Here is a 17,667-nt window from a genome sequence, read left to right as displayed (position 1 = left end):
AATCACATACCTCTCGGTAGCAAGCGGACCCTCATGAACAGCAGAAGAAGTCTTCATTTTTTTCTTAACTAGGCATCTCATGAGCAGGCGGGGAAGATCTCTTTTTTCCATCTTCATTCATAGTAAGCTCCACGACAGCGATTAGACGAGCCAATGCATCCGCCTTGATCCTCTTTACCTCATCTTTCTGGAGCAGCCCACCTTTCTTTCAGCAAAGAAGACTAAGCAGCCAACGACATTCATGGTACTCAGCAGGGGAGCTCAACCCAGCATTCCAGCAGGCAGAAGGCCTGTATGCCCAACATTCCAGCAGCACATGAGACCCGCAATCTCCTTATTTCTCTCAATCGCCAGCCTAGCCCGAGTCAGGTCCAAGAGCCCAAAGGACATGAGCCATGCGGCTCGCCTAACACTGTGCCTTATCGCCACAATCCTCGACCCCAGCTGCACAAGCTGCCCTTGGCTCAAGCCAAGCCAAGCTGCCCAAGCAGTGGTCTCTGCCACGACATCTCCTCAGCTCATGCCGAGCCAGTTCCTGGCCCCTGCCAGTCGACGTGCCGCACCACCCCGACGGCTACCCCGCAATAGCACTATCCAAGAATAAGGGAAGAAAAATTAAATTTTTCTTACATTGGTGCGGCACGAAGAAGACGAAGAAAGCAACGAAAGACGGTCCTTTACACGGGCAAGATGTAGAAGATTGCTAGAGGAGGGGGAACAAATATCCTCTAAGCTATCTCTCTATTGTAGGGTAGAATAAATCGCTCTCCAAAGTTGATTTAATAACCCCCTTAAGGTGGACTTAAATAGGCTTTGAGAGAAATTTATTTCCCTTTCCTAGAAGGATCTAATTTCCTATTAAAGAGAGAATCTACATCAAAATAGGAAGCAGTCCTAAGTTTCCTAAAGCAAGAAAATCTCTACACCTGCCGCCCTTTTCTGCGAGCAGCCCAACAGGTGTGGGGGCATTTGTGGAGCCAAAAATATTCACAAGGCGACACGTGGGTTTTTTGGACAAAAAGGAAAAAAAATAAGGAAAACTAATGAAAAGGGCTTGAAAACTTTGAGTTTTAATGATAAGGACAAAATAAAGGGTAAAGTGAATAGTACCAGGATTGACTTTTTAGTGTAAAAATGTGGTTTTTCGTTAAAGTGAACAGTACCGGGTGCTTTTCGTTAAAGTTCTCAAAAAAATACCCTTGCAGTACAACGAGGTTCCTACGCGCAAGCAGCGGGCAACCCTCTTTCAACCAAGACAGAAGTGCCCAAAATAGGTAACAATTCAAAGTCCATCTCATCAAATCCTTTCTACAAGGTAATTCCCAAACACATTCCTTTTAAATTATGTTAATTGGCTAATTAATGGGTTTATTGCCTAATTAACCCATTAATTCTCAATTAAACCATCTATTATATCCAAATAACCACAAAATACAACCAATTCAACCCTAAAACATCACATGGCCGGCCATCCCCTTAAGCTTTCTACCTTCCCTATCTTTTCCCACTTTACTACCCCAATTAAGCTAGCTAATTGATTCTATAACCATCCATTTATTCCCTTTATGTTTAATTAGCAAATTTATCATAATAAATTGGCTAATTAAACCTAAATTAAACCTAAAACCCCTAGCCACCTCCTATCCCTATAAATATACTCTCATTCTCACCAAAAAGCTAATTCCAACACTTTGGCAAAAATCCCAAAATTCTCTAAACACTATTTCTCTCTAAATTCTAACTTTGGCATCGGAGGTTCTTCGGCCAAAGCCCCCCCATTCATCGTGGGCGCGTGAGGCTCTTGGCCTTAACCTAAGGTGTTAATTGTTTTGTAGGTGCAAAATCGTCCAAGATCGAGGAGGAAGAAATTTGCATCCACAGGTTAGAATTGTTTTAAATGAAATGTTTTGGAAAACTTTGGTTTTACTGACCCACTCAATTTTGTTTTGCGCCCCTCCAGGTTCTAGTTAGCAGTTGGTGGCTCACGAGGTTTTCTTCGGCATTCTGACAGACTACCTGCATGTAGGACTCACCTGCGGGTGTTGTAATTTAATTATAGTCTTACTTGACTGCACATAGTATTTATGCTTTGAAATTGTGTATTGCACACTTAAACTCACTCTAGCATGCTAGTTAGATATTATTGCTAGTAGTTGATTTTTTTATACCTTCGTATTTCTCATATCTTTTGCTTCCGCATCGCACTTTTGGTTACGTCACGCTCACGTGACGACCAGCACACCTTGATTCTAGGATCGGGGTGTGTCAGTTGCTCCAATACCTAGCCAAAGGACTACTACATTACCAATAAAAAAAGACGGTCGTCACTACAGGACGACAAAATGGATTTAGGAATTTATCAACATTCTCCAAAAAAAGTACTTTCAATAATCTCGCAAGTACTGAAACCACTAAAAAGAACACCCAATAACGTATTTAGCACTGTACAAAGTATTTGAAATATGGAAAAGAAATACCAATTTTTCTATCTTATGTATTGTTCTATGATGTCTAATCAAGAATCTTATTTAATAAGAAAATTGAGAGATGTGTATGAAACAATAAGGAGTCTTTTGATATGAGTCCAAAGTAATTAAAAATTAGACTTATTTTCAAAGTCAAAAGTCATTAAAAATTAAACCTATTTCAAAAGTAGACATATAAAATTGGACCTATTTCAAATTTTCTCAATAATAAACAATTTTCTCAGTTGACAAATTTTTATTTTTTATTTGACAATGATATTGAAAGAATTTGGGCTCAGTAATATAATGAAAATATTTATATTTAAGTATCAAGCTCGTCATTGCAAGTGGCGTATTATCCTAGTTATTAGAGTTTTCCTACTCAACTTACTGTATTTGGTTTAAACTCTTCCTCTCTTTTTAGTGTGATTAGTGTATATCAATTGTACTGAGAAAATTCTATTTTTTTTATAAAAAAAAAAATTGAATTTAAAAGTTCGCAAAGGAGACGGAGCCTCCTAACCCAAATAAATGGGCCGTTAGATTTTGATCCAATTACTACAATTATTATAACTTTTAGAATGACCTCCTGTTTGTGACCGTTGAATCAAAATCTAATAGCCTGTGTGTTTGAGTCAGATGGATCCGTCTCCCTTGCTCAGGAGAGTATCCAAATCCGGCAAGAATACAACCAACTGTAATTAAAATGACAACAAAATATAACAAAACGTTATAGGGATCCAAGTGAAAATCAAGTAAAAATAGGAGGACAACTTTGGGATACATCATACCCGTTTATCCAGACTTTTGATGGACCGGGGAGCACTAGAGTATTTCCTTTCCAACGTGCTGACTTGGTAGCCTATGATTGGGCGGTTAAGGGATCTGTAGTGTGAGTCGTCATACGTTAGCCTTCCAACTTTTGCGTTAAATGAAATAACTGAAGGAGGTCAGTTCGTTCCGAACTTACGGCGTTACCGATTCCGGCAAAATAACACAACATCAACTTTCACGTTAACTTGGGACCACCAAAGAGGCACAATAATAACTTGGGAGCCACGTGATTATTGACCCAGGCTCCGTCGGAAAGGCAATCCAATCAAAAGCAAAGTCGAACCACCAAGTGGTCGTGAATGAATTTCAGGTTCACATTACATACGGTATGTTTTAAGTATATTTCTTGACGTACGTGAATTACATGATAGTGATTAAAGGAAGATTGAAATGTTTTTATGAGTCTTTTCAAGTCTCAAAAAGTTGGGCTATTGTTACGAAGCAACTAGCTTTTTTTTTTTTTTTTTTGAGCAAAAGAGATTATCTATATTAAAGGGTATTGGAGTATGCTAAGCCTCCTAGCAATAATTTGGTTCCAATTTGTATTTGGCGAAAATCTACCTCTCACTTACAAGTGAAAAACATATCACCAAAATATAGTACTAAGTGACAATTTCCGTATGTCCAGATGGTTGGAACAACCCAAATTTAACCCAATTAATTATAAGAAAACTAATAAAAATTGTTTCAAAACTTTGAGTTTTAACCAAAAGTCACTTAATAACTTCTATTTAATGATAAGGACAAGAGATAAAAAAACAAAAAATAGCAAAAACTTATTCAACCCAAAGCGCGTGTGCACGCGAGCAGTGCGAAAGCAAACATCTACCAATTCAACATAAAACCAACAGTGCAAAAGCAACACATAAATTACTTTTTAAATATTTCATCGGGAATGAAAAAGTTCAGAGAGTGAGACTATGAGGGTAGAAAGAAGAGAATGACAACCAAATCCATTCAAACTGACATCAACAAACTCTAAAAAAAATTAGAGAGAGAGAGACAGAGAGAGAGAAATTTGCTTAGCCTTACACGTGGGGTAGCATCTCATCATCACCCCATGTTCAAATTATGGAATTATTTATTAATTTTAATTCTAACCAGCTAAAACTTTAAAATAAAAAATATTAGATTATGATCCTCAATGAAAGCACATTAGCTTTTATGATCTTTCATTTATGCTTTTGTTGTTAATTTTGTATTGAATAAATTAAAGGAAAGTCAAATAAATTGTTCAAAGAAATGTCAAAGAACAAATAGGAATGTGAAAGTGTTGACCCTAAAACTACCAAGTCTATGTGGCGCGCAAGCCAAGTAATTAATAAGCTAACTATGTTATTCGGTTGTGTGCGGGGCGTGCCAACTTGTCGACCGAGCTCGGCCGGGGAGTAGAATGTGTTGCGTGGCGTTGGGCATACTGCTGACTTCTTGATCTTGCGACTGTGGCTGAGGAAGGAACACGTCTTGGCCTTCGGGTTCTAGAGCCTGAAGACAAGGCTACTAGTTCTGCGAAGTTCATAAATTGTTGGCGCCAGATTCGATCATAATGATTATATTCGTAAGAGTATAAGCATGCCAAATCAACACTAAACTATATGGGCATAAGTACTTAAAGCAAATGTGCGTCTTAATAGTAAATATAGTTCGACCATCAGAATGTCAAAATCTAAATCCCACTTATGAGTATCCAATCATAAAACAACTTGACGTTCAAAGTGCCGAGCCTAGTAATTTGTAACACCCTGTTTCGCCGAGAAGGCTGATGAAATGACCTATACCAACAAGGATTCGAAAACCCTCGTTGATCAAGACTTAGGTAGGTAATCAATCGGTCGAGACGCAATGCTGTTTATCCAAACTGAAGGTGCTCCACGATCGACTGATTTTACGGTAACAATGTTGTTTATCCAAATTGAAGGTGTCACCGGTTGCTTTCACAATGTTGTTTATCCAAACTGAAGATGTGTTGGCGAAAAGAAAATAAAAATCTCAAGGATGTGGAAAAGTTTCGCGTAGAGCAAAAGTTTGCGCAAGGCAGTTATTGTGTTGAATTGGAGGGGCGCCTTAATGTTGTCTGCGACTCTATATTTATAATGGTTGTATTTTGCTTAGCCCGGCCTGATAACTTTGTATAGTCCAATCGCCTCTCTAACTTGGTAGAATATCACCTGCTATGTTGACTCTGAACCATTAGATTGTGTGGAACCGCCTTAGCCATCCAATATCCCCCAATTTTCCTTGAAAAGATAAAGATATCTTTTCCACATGCATGGCCTGACCAAACAAATGCATCATATTCCAACTAAAGCTTCTCTTTTTCCACCATGTTGGTCCAGGTACAACCATGCATGCATAATAAATTACCTTTAGTCGTAATATAATCTGATACTTTAAAGACCATCTTCCATCAAACTTATCATTTGACAGACTTCATGGTAAGACAAAAGCATATGCCATCCAACTCTTGCACGTCATTAGTCAAACACCCATTTAATCTCATATGTACCTCTTTGTTCTCTTATCTGACAAATATTTAATTTGCATGCAAATTGTTGTTTAACCAGATAAGAGTCTCAAAGCTTGAGATATAGTTTGCATCTCATTTATCTTGTACAAGAAAGTATCAAGATAATTCACCATCAAAAGATAATATCATGATTAAAAACCACAATATATCCTTCAATAATAATTATCTTAACTATTTTGTCATCCAACAGTTGAGAGCTATGTTCATCAACGGCCTTGATTGCAAGAGCCGATAGTGTAAAATCGGGTCCAAACAAAGTCATTATTCTAACTCTTTTAGAATATAAATATTATTGCCAGTGATTCATATGATAATGAGAAGAGAGTTTCAAATTTTGAACCTTTTAGTGTTCAATTTATAAAATAGTCGGTGTTCAGTTTAAAAAAACAATGATTGTGCTAGTGTTCGATTTTAAGAAATAGTCAATGTTTAGTTAACGAAATAGTGACAATACTAGTTTACAAAATAGTGATAATACTAGTGTTTGGTTTAAGAAATAGTTAGTGCTTAGTTTACGAAATAATGATAATACTATTACTTGGTTTAATATATTTAGTTTACGAAATAGTGATAGTACTAGTGTTAGATTTAAGAAATAATCAGTGTTTAGTTTACAAGGTGTTCGATTTAAAAAATAGTCAGTGTTTAGTTTATGAAATAGTAATAGTACTAGCGTTAAGTTTAAGAAATAGTTAGTGTTCAGTTTACGAAATAGTCAGTATTCAGTTTAAGAAGTAGTGATAATATTAGTGTTTAGTTTAAGAAGTAGTCAATGTTCAGTTTAAGAAATAATGTTCGGTGTAAGAAGTAGTTAATGTTCAATTTAAGAAATAGTGTTCAAATTTAAGAAGCAGTCAATGTTCTGTTTAAGAAACAGTGACAATATTAATGTTCATAAAACTGAATAATGAATTTCCTTTATTTTTCATCTTGTAATATTATTACTTGATTGATTCTAAAAAAATTGAAAGAATAGTCAAATAAACAAATAAAATAAATTGTTTATGAAGTGAGGTGAAAAGAGAGAGAAGGGTGAGGAGAGGTGAAAAGAAAATGAAAAAAAGTTGATGTGAATGGGTGAGGTGAAAGGAAAGCAAAAAATTGATGGGAATATGTGAAAGAGGGAGAGAGAGAGAGGGAGAGAGAGAGAAAAAAAAAAGGTTGAATGGTTAAGTGAGAGAGACTGTGTGTATATGTGTGATGTGATGCGTGGTCTCACACGTCAGTATTTGTTGGTTTTATTTTTTATTTTTTATTTTTTATTTTTATTATTATGTAAAACTTTTGTCATTTTTGTTAAAATTTGAACTATTGTTACCAAAGTTTAAGCTCTTTTTTATTAAATAAAGTTAATAGATGATTTTTTTTGTTAATTAAAAGTTTTGAGTCACTTAGTACTACGATATAGTGATATTCATCTTCACTTATAAGTAAGAGGTCTTAGATTCGATTCTCACCAAATGTGAGTTTGAACCATATTATTGCTAGCCCATTGTGAGACTAAACCACCCCCTCCCCCTAGTGTAGATAATATTATTTGTTTAAAATTTTTTTTTGAAAAACCCTTTTCATTAAAACTAATTGGGTCGCCCAAAAATATCCCAATTGGATAAGTCGATCCAAATTAGGTAAGCCGGAGTCCACACCCGCCGACGCCCTTAATTTTCAAACCAAAATTAAAATTTAAAATTAGAAAGCCGCCGTAAATAACGGTTACAAATATAAAAGAATTTAAAAAAAAAAAGAGAAGGAAAAAGTAACGGATAAGAAAGAAGGAGAAGAGATTCATGGACGGTGTATATAAACTGTTGAAAGGGAAATCCACAAAGTCTCTGAGTTTTTGTTCGGGAAAATATCGGGGGGTCTCGATCGAAACGAGCGATTGGTGGTAGCGGAAGCTTTGGGAGGCGGAGCTCCGGATCTGCTACATACCCGTTTCCCTCTGCTGCCGCTATTTCCGTCCGATCTCTCAGGTATTTGATTGATGGAACATTGGAAATTGTTTTGATTTGATTGGATGATGGTTTGTTTTCGAATTGCAAAATTGCTTTTGGGATTTGATGATTTGGGTGTAAAGATAATTGGGTTGGATTTGAATTTCTTTGATTTTACAGATTTTCCGGTCCTGGGTTGCTTTGAGTTGTGATTTGTGAGCGATTCGGTTTCGTCATGGCGTCGAAGCGCATCTTGAAAGAGCTCAAGGATTTGCAGAAGGATCCTCCAACTTCTTGCAGCGCAGGTACTTTTAATTGAGTTTTGAGTTGTAATTTGATGATTTACACTTAAAAGTTGAAAGCTTTGTTAGTTTGTTATGGTAAATTGATGATTTGTATAGAGATGTGGTCGTCGGCGCGAAATTTATATTTAAATTTTTATAATTACTGAAACTTTGTTATGATTTTATACTCAAAGTTCAAAGCTCTGTTAGTTTGTCATGATAAACTGTTGTTTTTGTATAGAGATGTGGGTGTCGGTGCGTGTCAATTTCGATGATTTTTGTGTGAATGGTTGATATTATTGTGTATTATAGGTTCCCCCTTATTGGATAAGTAAATTTTTGTTAATTTTGTATTAGGTCCTGTGGCTGAGGACATGTTTCATTGGCAAGCAACGATTATGGGACCCCCTGATAGCCCATACGCAGGAGGTGTATTCCTGGTCACCATTCATTTCCCTCCAGATTATCCTTTCAAGCCCCCTAAGGTAAATTGTACAATCTTATGTTCAAAATTCGGTCATGCTTTGTTGTGATGTCTGTGTGGCGATTGTTTGTTCTAGAAGAATAATGGTGTTTCGTTTCTCAGGTTGCATTTAGGACTAAGGTCTTCCACCCGAATATCAATAGCAATGGAAGCATTTGTCTTGACATCCTAAAAGAGCAATGGAGCCCAGCACTTACTATCTCTAAGGTTTGTCTTTTATTTCGGACTAAGTTTATGTTTGTTTGACTTCATTTTCTTGAATCCCACATAACATTGGTTTGTCTTTGTACTCTCGTTTAATCTGGAATTGGTATACATACGATGCCTTGATGCATCACAGAGTTATCAAGTGTTTCCAAAATTATCGCCTAGTTTTTTAAGCTAGGCAAGAGTTATCAATATATATATGTGTCTCCATTACTCTCTGCATTGCTTATGCTAAAAGGTCATTGATAGTTCATTATGCTCCTTGTAAAGAGTTGAGAAGGTACTTAAAAATGTTGCATGCGATGATCGAGCACTATATCTCATTTTTGGTTTTTCCAATTCATAGTTTTCGGTATCAGCCACGACTTGCTATTCTTCCTTTATGCTTATTATTTGCCTGAGATGGTTAGGATTGTATTTACTAAGCCCATTTTGCATGTAAAACCAGGTATTGCTCTCAATCTGCTCATTGCTGACTGACCCAAATCCTGATGACCCTCTCGTGCCGGAGATCGCCCATATGTACAAAACTGATCGAGCCAAGTACGAATCCACTGCACGTAGCTGGACTCAGAAATATGCAATGGGTTGAAGAAGTCTTTTCAGCCAAATGTAGAGTTTGTATTTGGGGGGAGGGGGACAGGTTCGGGGCTTTTCAATTGAGGAAGAACAGTTTCCTTAATTATATCAAAAAAAGAAGGGTATGAATGGGATGTAATTCTGGCTTTACCAGAACTTTAATTTCTTGTTTGATGTTGTTCCTTCCAGATTTCTAGACAGAAACTTAAGTGTTCAAGTTTTAATTCCATCGACTGAGGAATCGGTGTTGATTTTTCATCTGCCATTTCTTGTTGTGTCTTGAAAGATTGAGAAATGTATAAATCCAATGAACTGCTATGTTTGCTATTTACTCTTCCAATAAATTGTTCTTGTAACTCAGCTTTGATTTATTAATTAAATTGCCGATTGCTTCATCTTGCATGTCGTACTTTGTGAACTGGTTTTGTATGCAGTCTTCACGGTTGGAGCCGGCTATCATTACCGTCTTCCGACCATTCTTCTGACGAAGTAATAGACTTCAGCAGCTTTTACTCAGGATGGTTTGGGAGTGAGGTGCTTAAAAAAAAAACATTCATGAAAAAAAACTGTGAGGATTTTAAGTGTTTGGTAAACTAAAAAAAAAAGGCTTATTTTGGAAGCTGCTGTGAGAATAAGCTGAAATCAAAGGAAAAAGCTGAAGCTGCTATTTGCGGCTTTGGAAAACTAGTTTTTTTTCAAAGCACACGGAGCTACAGTGCTCCTTTAATGAAAAGACCCACTATCAGACTTTTTTTTTTTTTTTTTTTCCAAAAGCACTTTTACAAAAACATTTATCAAACACTCTGCTGATTTATTTCACAGCCGCTTATTCTCACAGCAGCTTTTTTTCAAAGCACAGTAATACCAAACCAGCCGTCACTGTTGCGATATTGGTAATAGACATGTTTTAACATTTGGTTGCACTTTGATCACATTTAGGGGTAGCTATTTCACACACATTTTTACTTTCTACAAACACTTCTCAATTTTTGGCCACGGATCAAATGACAAAAATTAACAGAGGGTATGAGAGGTAAAAAGAGGTGCTCTTTTGATCAATTTTGCATGTGAAAAGTCTATACTAACCTTAATTGATTTTTTTAAGGGGTGTGCTATCCACACACCAATTTTTACTTTTCATACACTCCTTGTTAATTTATGTCTGTTGATCTTCTTTAAATTCATCCGATCCGACGGCCGAAAACTAAAAAGGTGTGAAAGAAGTAAAAATTGGTGTGTAGATATCACCCCCCTTTTTTAATTGATCACCATGTCCTTCATTGATCATAAACCAAAAAAACTGCACCAACATCCTAACAACACCCAACAACACTCTTAGATCCATTCGGTTGCTCCGCCTTGACTAATCAAATTTACTCTCTTCTCTCTCTCTCTCTCTCTCTCTCTCTCTCTCTCTCTCTCTCTCTCTCTCTCTCTCTCTCTCTCTCTCTCTCTCACACACACACATCTTGCTTTAGCTCAATTATTCGAAAAGGGTTTAGATTGATAACTTCCCAACCTAGTTGGGATGTACATATTGTAGTGAGGCACTCCCTTCCCTAGTTTATCTTACAAATGTTGGATGTGGAAAGAAACACACACACACATTTAAATATTAAACTACAAGGCCCGACCCAAAAATTGAAAAGTCCACTTGGACCCGCTAAGCCAAAGATTTAGGTCCGGTCCGCCCCGGCCCAAATATGCATTCAGAATAAAGTATACATTAAACATTCTTTTTTTTTTTTTTTTGTTGAAGTTTTAACAAAACACTCCCGATACTGTTCACTTTTAACGAAAAACCACATTTTTACATTTAACTGACACTATTCACTATACCTTTCAAATGAACTTTTTGTTAAAAGAAAAGTTTTTTTAGATTTTTCGTTAGTTTTTCTTTTTTTTTTGTTCACATCATTAAACATTATCATAAGCTACTTTTTACTTGGTAACGGTCAAATACGAACATTATATTCTAATTTATTTACATATCATTAACGTGCACGATTGAGTTTTGATGCAGTTGACCAAGCATAAATGTTTGTTTAGTCAAAGATGGAATTAACCAAGTTGATGGGGGGAGGAACTGAGGGTAATTAACCAGCAAATTTTTAGTGTATTTGAGATACGGCTTTGCGTTATTTTTAAGACAAGTTATAACATATGGATTTGTTCTTAATTGATATATTATAAAAGTTAGACTATTTAACAATGTCGTTCTCTTTTCTTATAAAATGAGTAATTGCATACCCTTGGTACATCTCACATACTTTCCTATAATACTCTCATTTGCTTATAATATTAACACTCCATAAATTGTTGAATAAACTTCACATACTTAATACACCTCACATTTGCTTTTTCAATTAAAAATTATCTTATCACACCTCACATTCTCAACATACACCCTACATTTATGGTAGTATTATGAGAAAGTATGTGAGGTGTATTAAGATAATTTTTAATTGAAAAAGCAAATGTGAAGTGTATGAAAAAGCAAATGTGGGGTGTACAAAAAATCTAATCTGGACAATCACCTTAAGTGTACGAAACCCACCAGATCACTTCTTGTGGCACCATGAGAAACATAGAAGATTTACGGTCCGGTCGGCTTACCATGTGGCAAGGAATTGGCTACAAAACACAAAATGTGGGGCATCGTCCTCGAATGGTGATGGAGCTAAGGTGTGGGTGAATGTATGGAATGCACAGGTACCACCAAAAGTCAAAATCTGCGTATGGAGACTTTGCCAATGAATTGGTTCCTACTGGGGCCAATTTGGTGGCGAGACATATTACCACAGATGTGGAATGTGTATTGTGTGGAGCCTATGGTGAATCTACCATTCATCTAATGAAGGATTGCCATTATGCGAGATGTGCATGGATGAGCTCGTGGGTGGGTACACTTTTGAGAAACAATCATCCTTCTTCCTTTATGATATGGATCAATGAAGTGGCTAACCTTATACCCAAGGCAAGTTTCGATGTTTTTCTGATGGTCTGTTGGGCATTATGGAGGGCACGAAACATGAAACACTGAGAGGAAAAACTGGAACCACCCGAGGTATGCACTGATCGTGCCATCCAATGGTGGCTGGAGTTTACTAGGACCACAAACGCAGGTTCGGAACGCGATATGAGGTTGAGGAACACCCCCCAGATGGAGTGTCCCACCGCAAGGTCAAATCAAGATGAATATTGATGGGTCCTAGAATGCAGGAAGACTCATTGCAAGATTCGGGGCCATTATCAGAGACAGCAATGGGTGTTTTGTGGTTGCTCGTACTGGAAGCTTTGAAGATATATCCTCCCCATTGCTCTCAAAAGCTATGGCAGTGAGGGCGGGTTTGCTATGGGCGATTGACAGGGGCTATCAATCCCTTATTATTAGCGTTGAGGGATCCTACTCTCAATTTGTCAATCATTGGGCAAGTTGTGGAGGATTGCAAAGTTTTGCCCAACACAATCAATGAAGCAAATATCACCCACATTCGTCGTAATGCGAACGCTGCTGCTCACCACCTTGCAAAAACATACACCCCACAATTTTTAAATCTTATCACAACTCAAAATATAAAAAATAAAAACAATTTAATAAAAACATAAAATTGTTGATTAGTAGCAGTAGTGGCAAAATCATACACGTCAAAATCATTTAATCTCCAGCAAACTGATAATTATAATACTTCTATAAGGTATAACATTGAAAATGGCAAAGGGATGTTAAGGAGGGATGGCATATACGAAAGTGCAGTGAAGGGTTTCAAGGGTGGGGTGTGTTGGATAATGAACATGCGAGATCCAGGAAGAGAAAGGGAAGGATCAGTTCAGCGGCGTTCTCGACAAATAGCAAAATTAGGCTTAAATAATTACCAATGTCGTTGAAATCACTAGAACAATGAAAAATATGAAATTTTATCTCATATGAAGCTTCTGAACATCAATTTCGTGTTTCTTTCATAAAAAACTAGCCTTTCTGCACGCGCTTATGCGCGTGCGAAAGATATTTTTTACATCACGGCATGTTACGCGCAACATCTAGAGTCATTTTTTTTCTTTTTACATTCACTAATGCATAAAGACATAATACGTGAAGTAAATATATTTATTCATGTTAATTGTTTTGTTCTTGCGCATGCAAAGACCGCCCTAAAGATCATATGTTTGGGTGAGAGGGACATCAAAATTCCAAAGAATTAAGGTCAAATTAGTAAGGAATGAACTACAAACTATTAAAGAAGAAAACAACTGCACTTCGTAGGCATTATAAAGGTTTGTGAATGAAGGTATCAGTCATTCATAACTCCTATGCCTTTTGTAACAATTATGTAGGGCATCTATCTAACATTTCTAGTCCATTCAAGACTAACTTGACCACATTAATCCCTTGAAATAAGTTCATTACCCCAATCATTAAAAGGGTGTCAAATACGAATACAAAAATGAACTCAAATTATTTTCAAAGTCACCATGTAGAAAGAGACTTAGTTCTCATGGAAGACAACAATAAAGTTGGAAATGATATCATATTACTTCGAAATCACCAACTAATTCAATTCATGTTCTTATAATAGCTGATTGAATCTGAAAGCAATCTTTCTCCTATAATACATAGTTCCCATACCAGAGGGCTTGAAGTCACTGTTCCTGCCCATACCATTGCCATACTCTACAAATAATGAGGATTTCATGCATTTGCGCACGGCAATTTGTAATGACAATTTTAAGAATGCAGTGAAGTATTTAAGGCTTGCTCTTCACTCCACATCCCCCAGTACTACTGGCCTTGCATCCTTTGGTACAGGTAAACATTTGTTCTAGTGAAATAATGTACTTGCAAGGATTGATATTTTTATCTAATAAAATAAAAATTAATAGAGAAGGGAAGAGGAGATCACGTCATACTTCAAAAATAGTCTTCAACTTGCCCTGTTCTAACTTGAGCAATAATCTTGAGAGTACTCAAGCTTGGGCAAAAGGAAATCAGCTACTTGTTGAACCACCTATTAAAGTTAGTTATAAATATGTAATTAATTGGTCCAAGAAAATTGACGAAGGCATATAAACAGAAAGTTAATAACTTTTCGCAACATTACAAAACGGAAAATTGTAGTACCTTTCAGATATGGGAATCACGAATTTCTTCCCTCTTTCTTCTTCATAAGCATCCAACACTATTGCATACTGTAATTATTCTTTTATCCTCGCTTTCTACAATCTAAACTGAAGTAAATCCCAGTGCTGAAAAAGCAAGCCAAAATAACATAAAAAATAGTTAGTAAAAAAGCTTCCACTGCAATGTATTGCCAATTAAATTTTACCAACTGGGTAAATACATATAGGGTTCTAGGTTCTGACTGCCAAGAAAGCGTGAGGTCTGAAATGGGATTTACGGAAGTTACACAGTTTGAGGGAAACTGTTTTGTATGGAACATGGTGCAGTTTTCTCTAGCCTTTTCCCACGTTTGAATTTCTTTTTTTTTTCTTCTTTTTTTTTTATCAATTTTTTTTTTGGTTTTATTTACACAAATGCCCATGGAACATTTAGATTCGTAATTTACTTCAATTTTAAATTTTTTTGTTTAAAGGGCTTTTATGTCTAGTTTTTTTTTGTGAAGCCTTAAGACACCAAAACTCACTTCTGGCATTCTATTAGTAGAGATAATTGGGTAAATTACAAAAAACTACCACAACTATTGGTGTCACGACACTTTTATACCTCATCTTTTAAAATTGACAATGTCATACCTCATTTTACGAATTTGTGCCAATGTCAGACCTCCGTCAAATTTTCAGTTAATTTCGCTGTTAAATGCTGACATGGCCAGAGAATAGACTCATTTTTTATTAAAAATTTAATAAAATATTATTAAAAACTAAAAAAAAATTTAATATTAAAAATAAAAAAAAGAAACCATCAGTTCTTCCCTTCCCCCTTCTTCTCTCTTTCTTCTCCTCCATCATCGTCTTCCCCCTTCTTCTCTCTCTCGCCCCCCTCTCTTCTCCCTCTCTGCGCACCTACATCCCCAAAACCCAGAAACCTTCCCACCCGTCCCTTCCCCCCAACCTTCCTCCATCCACCACCCTCTCTCTCTCCCCTCTCTCCTCTCTCTCTTTCTCTCTCTCTCTCTCTCTCGCCTCTTTCTCTTCTCTCTCTCTCTCTCTCTCTCTCTCTCTCTGTGGTCACCTGCATCCCCAAAATCCCAAAACCCAGAAATCCTTCCCACCCGTCCCCCCCCAACCTTCCTCCACCACCCCCTTCTCCCCACTTGTCGAATCAGGCTCTGCATCCTCGTCGCCTTGCAGATCTTGTCCCAGACCCGACGGACCCGCTGCAAAAAAAAAAAAAAAAACAAAACAAAACAAAATCTGGGTTTTTTTTGTCCAAATTTTTTAAAATAAAAAGGTGAAGAATGGACAAAGGAAGAAGGTGAAGAATGAAGGTGAAGGTGAAGGTGAGAGAGATAGGAGAGAGAGGTGAAGGTGAGAGAGATAGGAGAAAGAGAGAGAGAGAGAGAGAGAGATGGAACGCAGGGGAGAAAGGGAGAGATGGGTTAGGATTAGGAAGAAGGATGAGAGTGTAGACATCGAAATTTCGGTAAATAAATGTTGACCGATAAATTAAAGTTTCAATGCTCATGTATTACATAAATTTTACACGTAGCGTGTGTCTAAACAAAAAATCGAAATAAGTTGGAAAAGTCATCAAACAGGACACGTGTCAACACCTGGCAGAAACGACTTATTTCATCTGGAATATTATATTCAAAATTAGGCCTTGAAAAATTCTATAAATAGAAGCCAATTTCATTCATTTCGTTTTCACCAATTTGATATTACACCAAAACCTTGAAGCTCTGAAGCTCTCAAGCATCCAAGTTCACGAAGAATCAAGAAAGCCTTCTTCGTTCTTTGTTCATCGTTCTTCCAAGATCAAGCATCGACGGCCCTTGGATCAACAATCATCCACCTTCAACATCAAGCCCCGAAAACCCTTTGAAGAACTTCCACCAATTCAAGATCAAGCCCTAAAGGCCCTTGAAGAACTTCCACCAATTCAAGATCAAGCCCCGACGGCCCTTGAAGAAAGTGTTCATTGTTCATCATCCGTTCATCCTAAGATCAAGCCCCAACGACCATTTGGATCAACAACGTCGACAAATCCACACATATGTCCTTTAAGATCAAGTCCAAAAGCCCTTGAAGATCCGTTCATCATTGTTCTTCAAGATCAAGCTCAAAAGCTCTTGAAGATCCGTTCATCACTGTTCTTCAAGATCAAGCCCAAAAGCCCTTGAAGATCTATTCATCAATGTTCTTCAAGATCAAGCCCAAAAGCCCTTGAAAATCCGTTCATCACTGTCATTCAAGATCAAGCCTCAACGGCCCTTGAAGAAACTTTCAACCGTTCATCCAAGATCAAGCCTCGACGGCCCTTGGATCAATCGCACATCCACAAATACACACCTGGAGATCGAATCAAAGGATCAAGTTATAAAGAGATTGTAACCCCTAAATCATTAATACAAATATTATTTTGTACACGTTGTTCTTGTCTCGTTTGTTTCAGGAAAATTTCGTGTTTACATAGAGAAATGGAGAGAATTATTGGGGGTGGGTACCATATGTTTAAAATAAAAGTATTAAAATAATTTATCAATATTTAATTAATATTTTTATCCACTTGGTTAGGAAGTGGATCACGTCTTAAGCCACGTTAGCATTTAACAGAAAAATTAACAGAAAAATTGATGGAGGTCTGACATTGGCACAAATTCGTAAGATGAGGTATGACATTGTTACTTTTAAAAGATGAGATATGAAAGTGTCGTTCGATCTATAATTGAGGTAGTTTTATGTAATTTACCTAAAATAATTTTTCTCAATTAACGTATTTATAGTTTCATCAGTTAGAGTTTTGTTCAACAATGGAGGGTGGGAGAGTTTTTGATAGTTGAAAAAAATAAAAGTGATTTGGGGTGTATGTAGAATTTTTTTTATTTTTTTTAAACCTAAGAAGGGTCATTTAATATTAAATTTTGATGTGGAATGCATTTAACATTATGTGTGGTGCTAATATGAAAAGTTATTTATTTTTTATTAATTTATTTCACAAAAGGATCATCTCCTGATCGATCCGGGAGATTAATCAATCATTTCCGTTCATCGTACATCGTGCGGTCAGAAATCATTTAAAATTTAAAATTTAAAATTGAATATAAATAGTACTTAATGAAAAATGACCGTACGATGTACGATGAACATACATGATTGATTGATTTTCTAGATCCCCACAAAGAGGATTCGGAGAGGATCCTTTTCCATTTATTTCATACGTACAACATAGCAA

The 17,667-nt window shown here is 36.6% G+C and overlaps 1 protein-coding gene across 1 annotated transcript; it reads left to right on the top strand.

Moving 5' to 3' along the window:
* Positions 1-7,563: 7,563 nt before the first annotated feature.
* On the top strand, positions 7,564-9,674 carry LOC103433773 (ubiquitin-conjugating enzyme E2 28). The gene is made up of 5 exons (XM_008372058.4): positions 7,564-7,799; positions 7,941-8,065; positions 8,402-8,529; positions 8,631-8,735; positions 9,184-9,674. Exons 2-5 carry the CDS (start codon positions 7,996-7,998, stop codon positions 9,325-9,327), a joined length of 447 nt encoding a protein of 148 aa, XP_008370280.1. The 5' UTR covers positions 7,564-7,799; positions 7,941-7,995; the 3' UTR covers positions 9,328-9,674.
* Positions 9,675-17,667: the final 7,993 nt, after the last annotated feature.

Source organism: Malus domestica, chromosome 04 (assembly GCF_042453785.1).
Source record: "Malus domestica chromosome 04, GDT2T_hap1".
NCBI classification, from domain to species: domain Eukaryota; kingdom Viridiplantae; phylum Streptophyta; class Magnoliopsida; order Rosales; family Rosaceae; genus Malus; species Malus domestica.
This window is presented reverse-complemented; position numbering and strand designations above follow the sequence as displayed.

Coding starts and splice junctions, on each gene's coding strand:
- LOC103433773 (XM_008372058.4), top strand. CDS start 7,996: ATGGCGTCGAAGCGCATCTTGAAAGAGCTCAAGGATTTGCAGAAGGAT. Junction 8,066..8,401: donor TCCAACTTCTTGCAGCGCAG/GTACTTTTAATT, acceptor ATTTTGTATTAG/GTCCTGTGGCTGAGGACATG. Junction 8,736..9,183: donor CAGCACTTACTATCTCTAAG/GTTTGTCTTTTA, acceptor ATGTAAAACCAG/GTATTGCTCTCAATCTGCTC.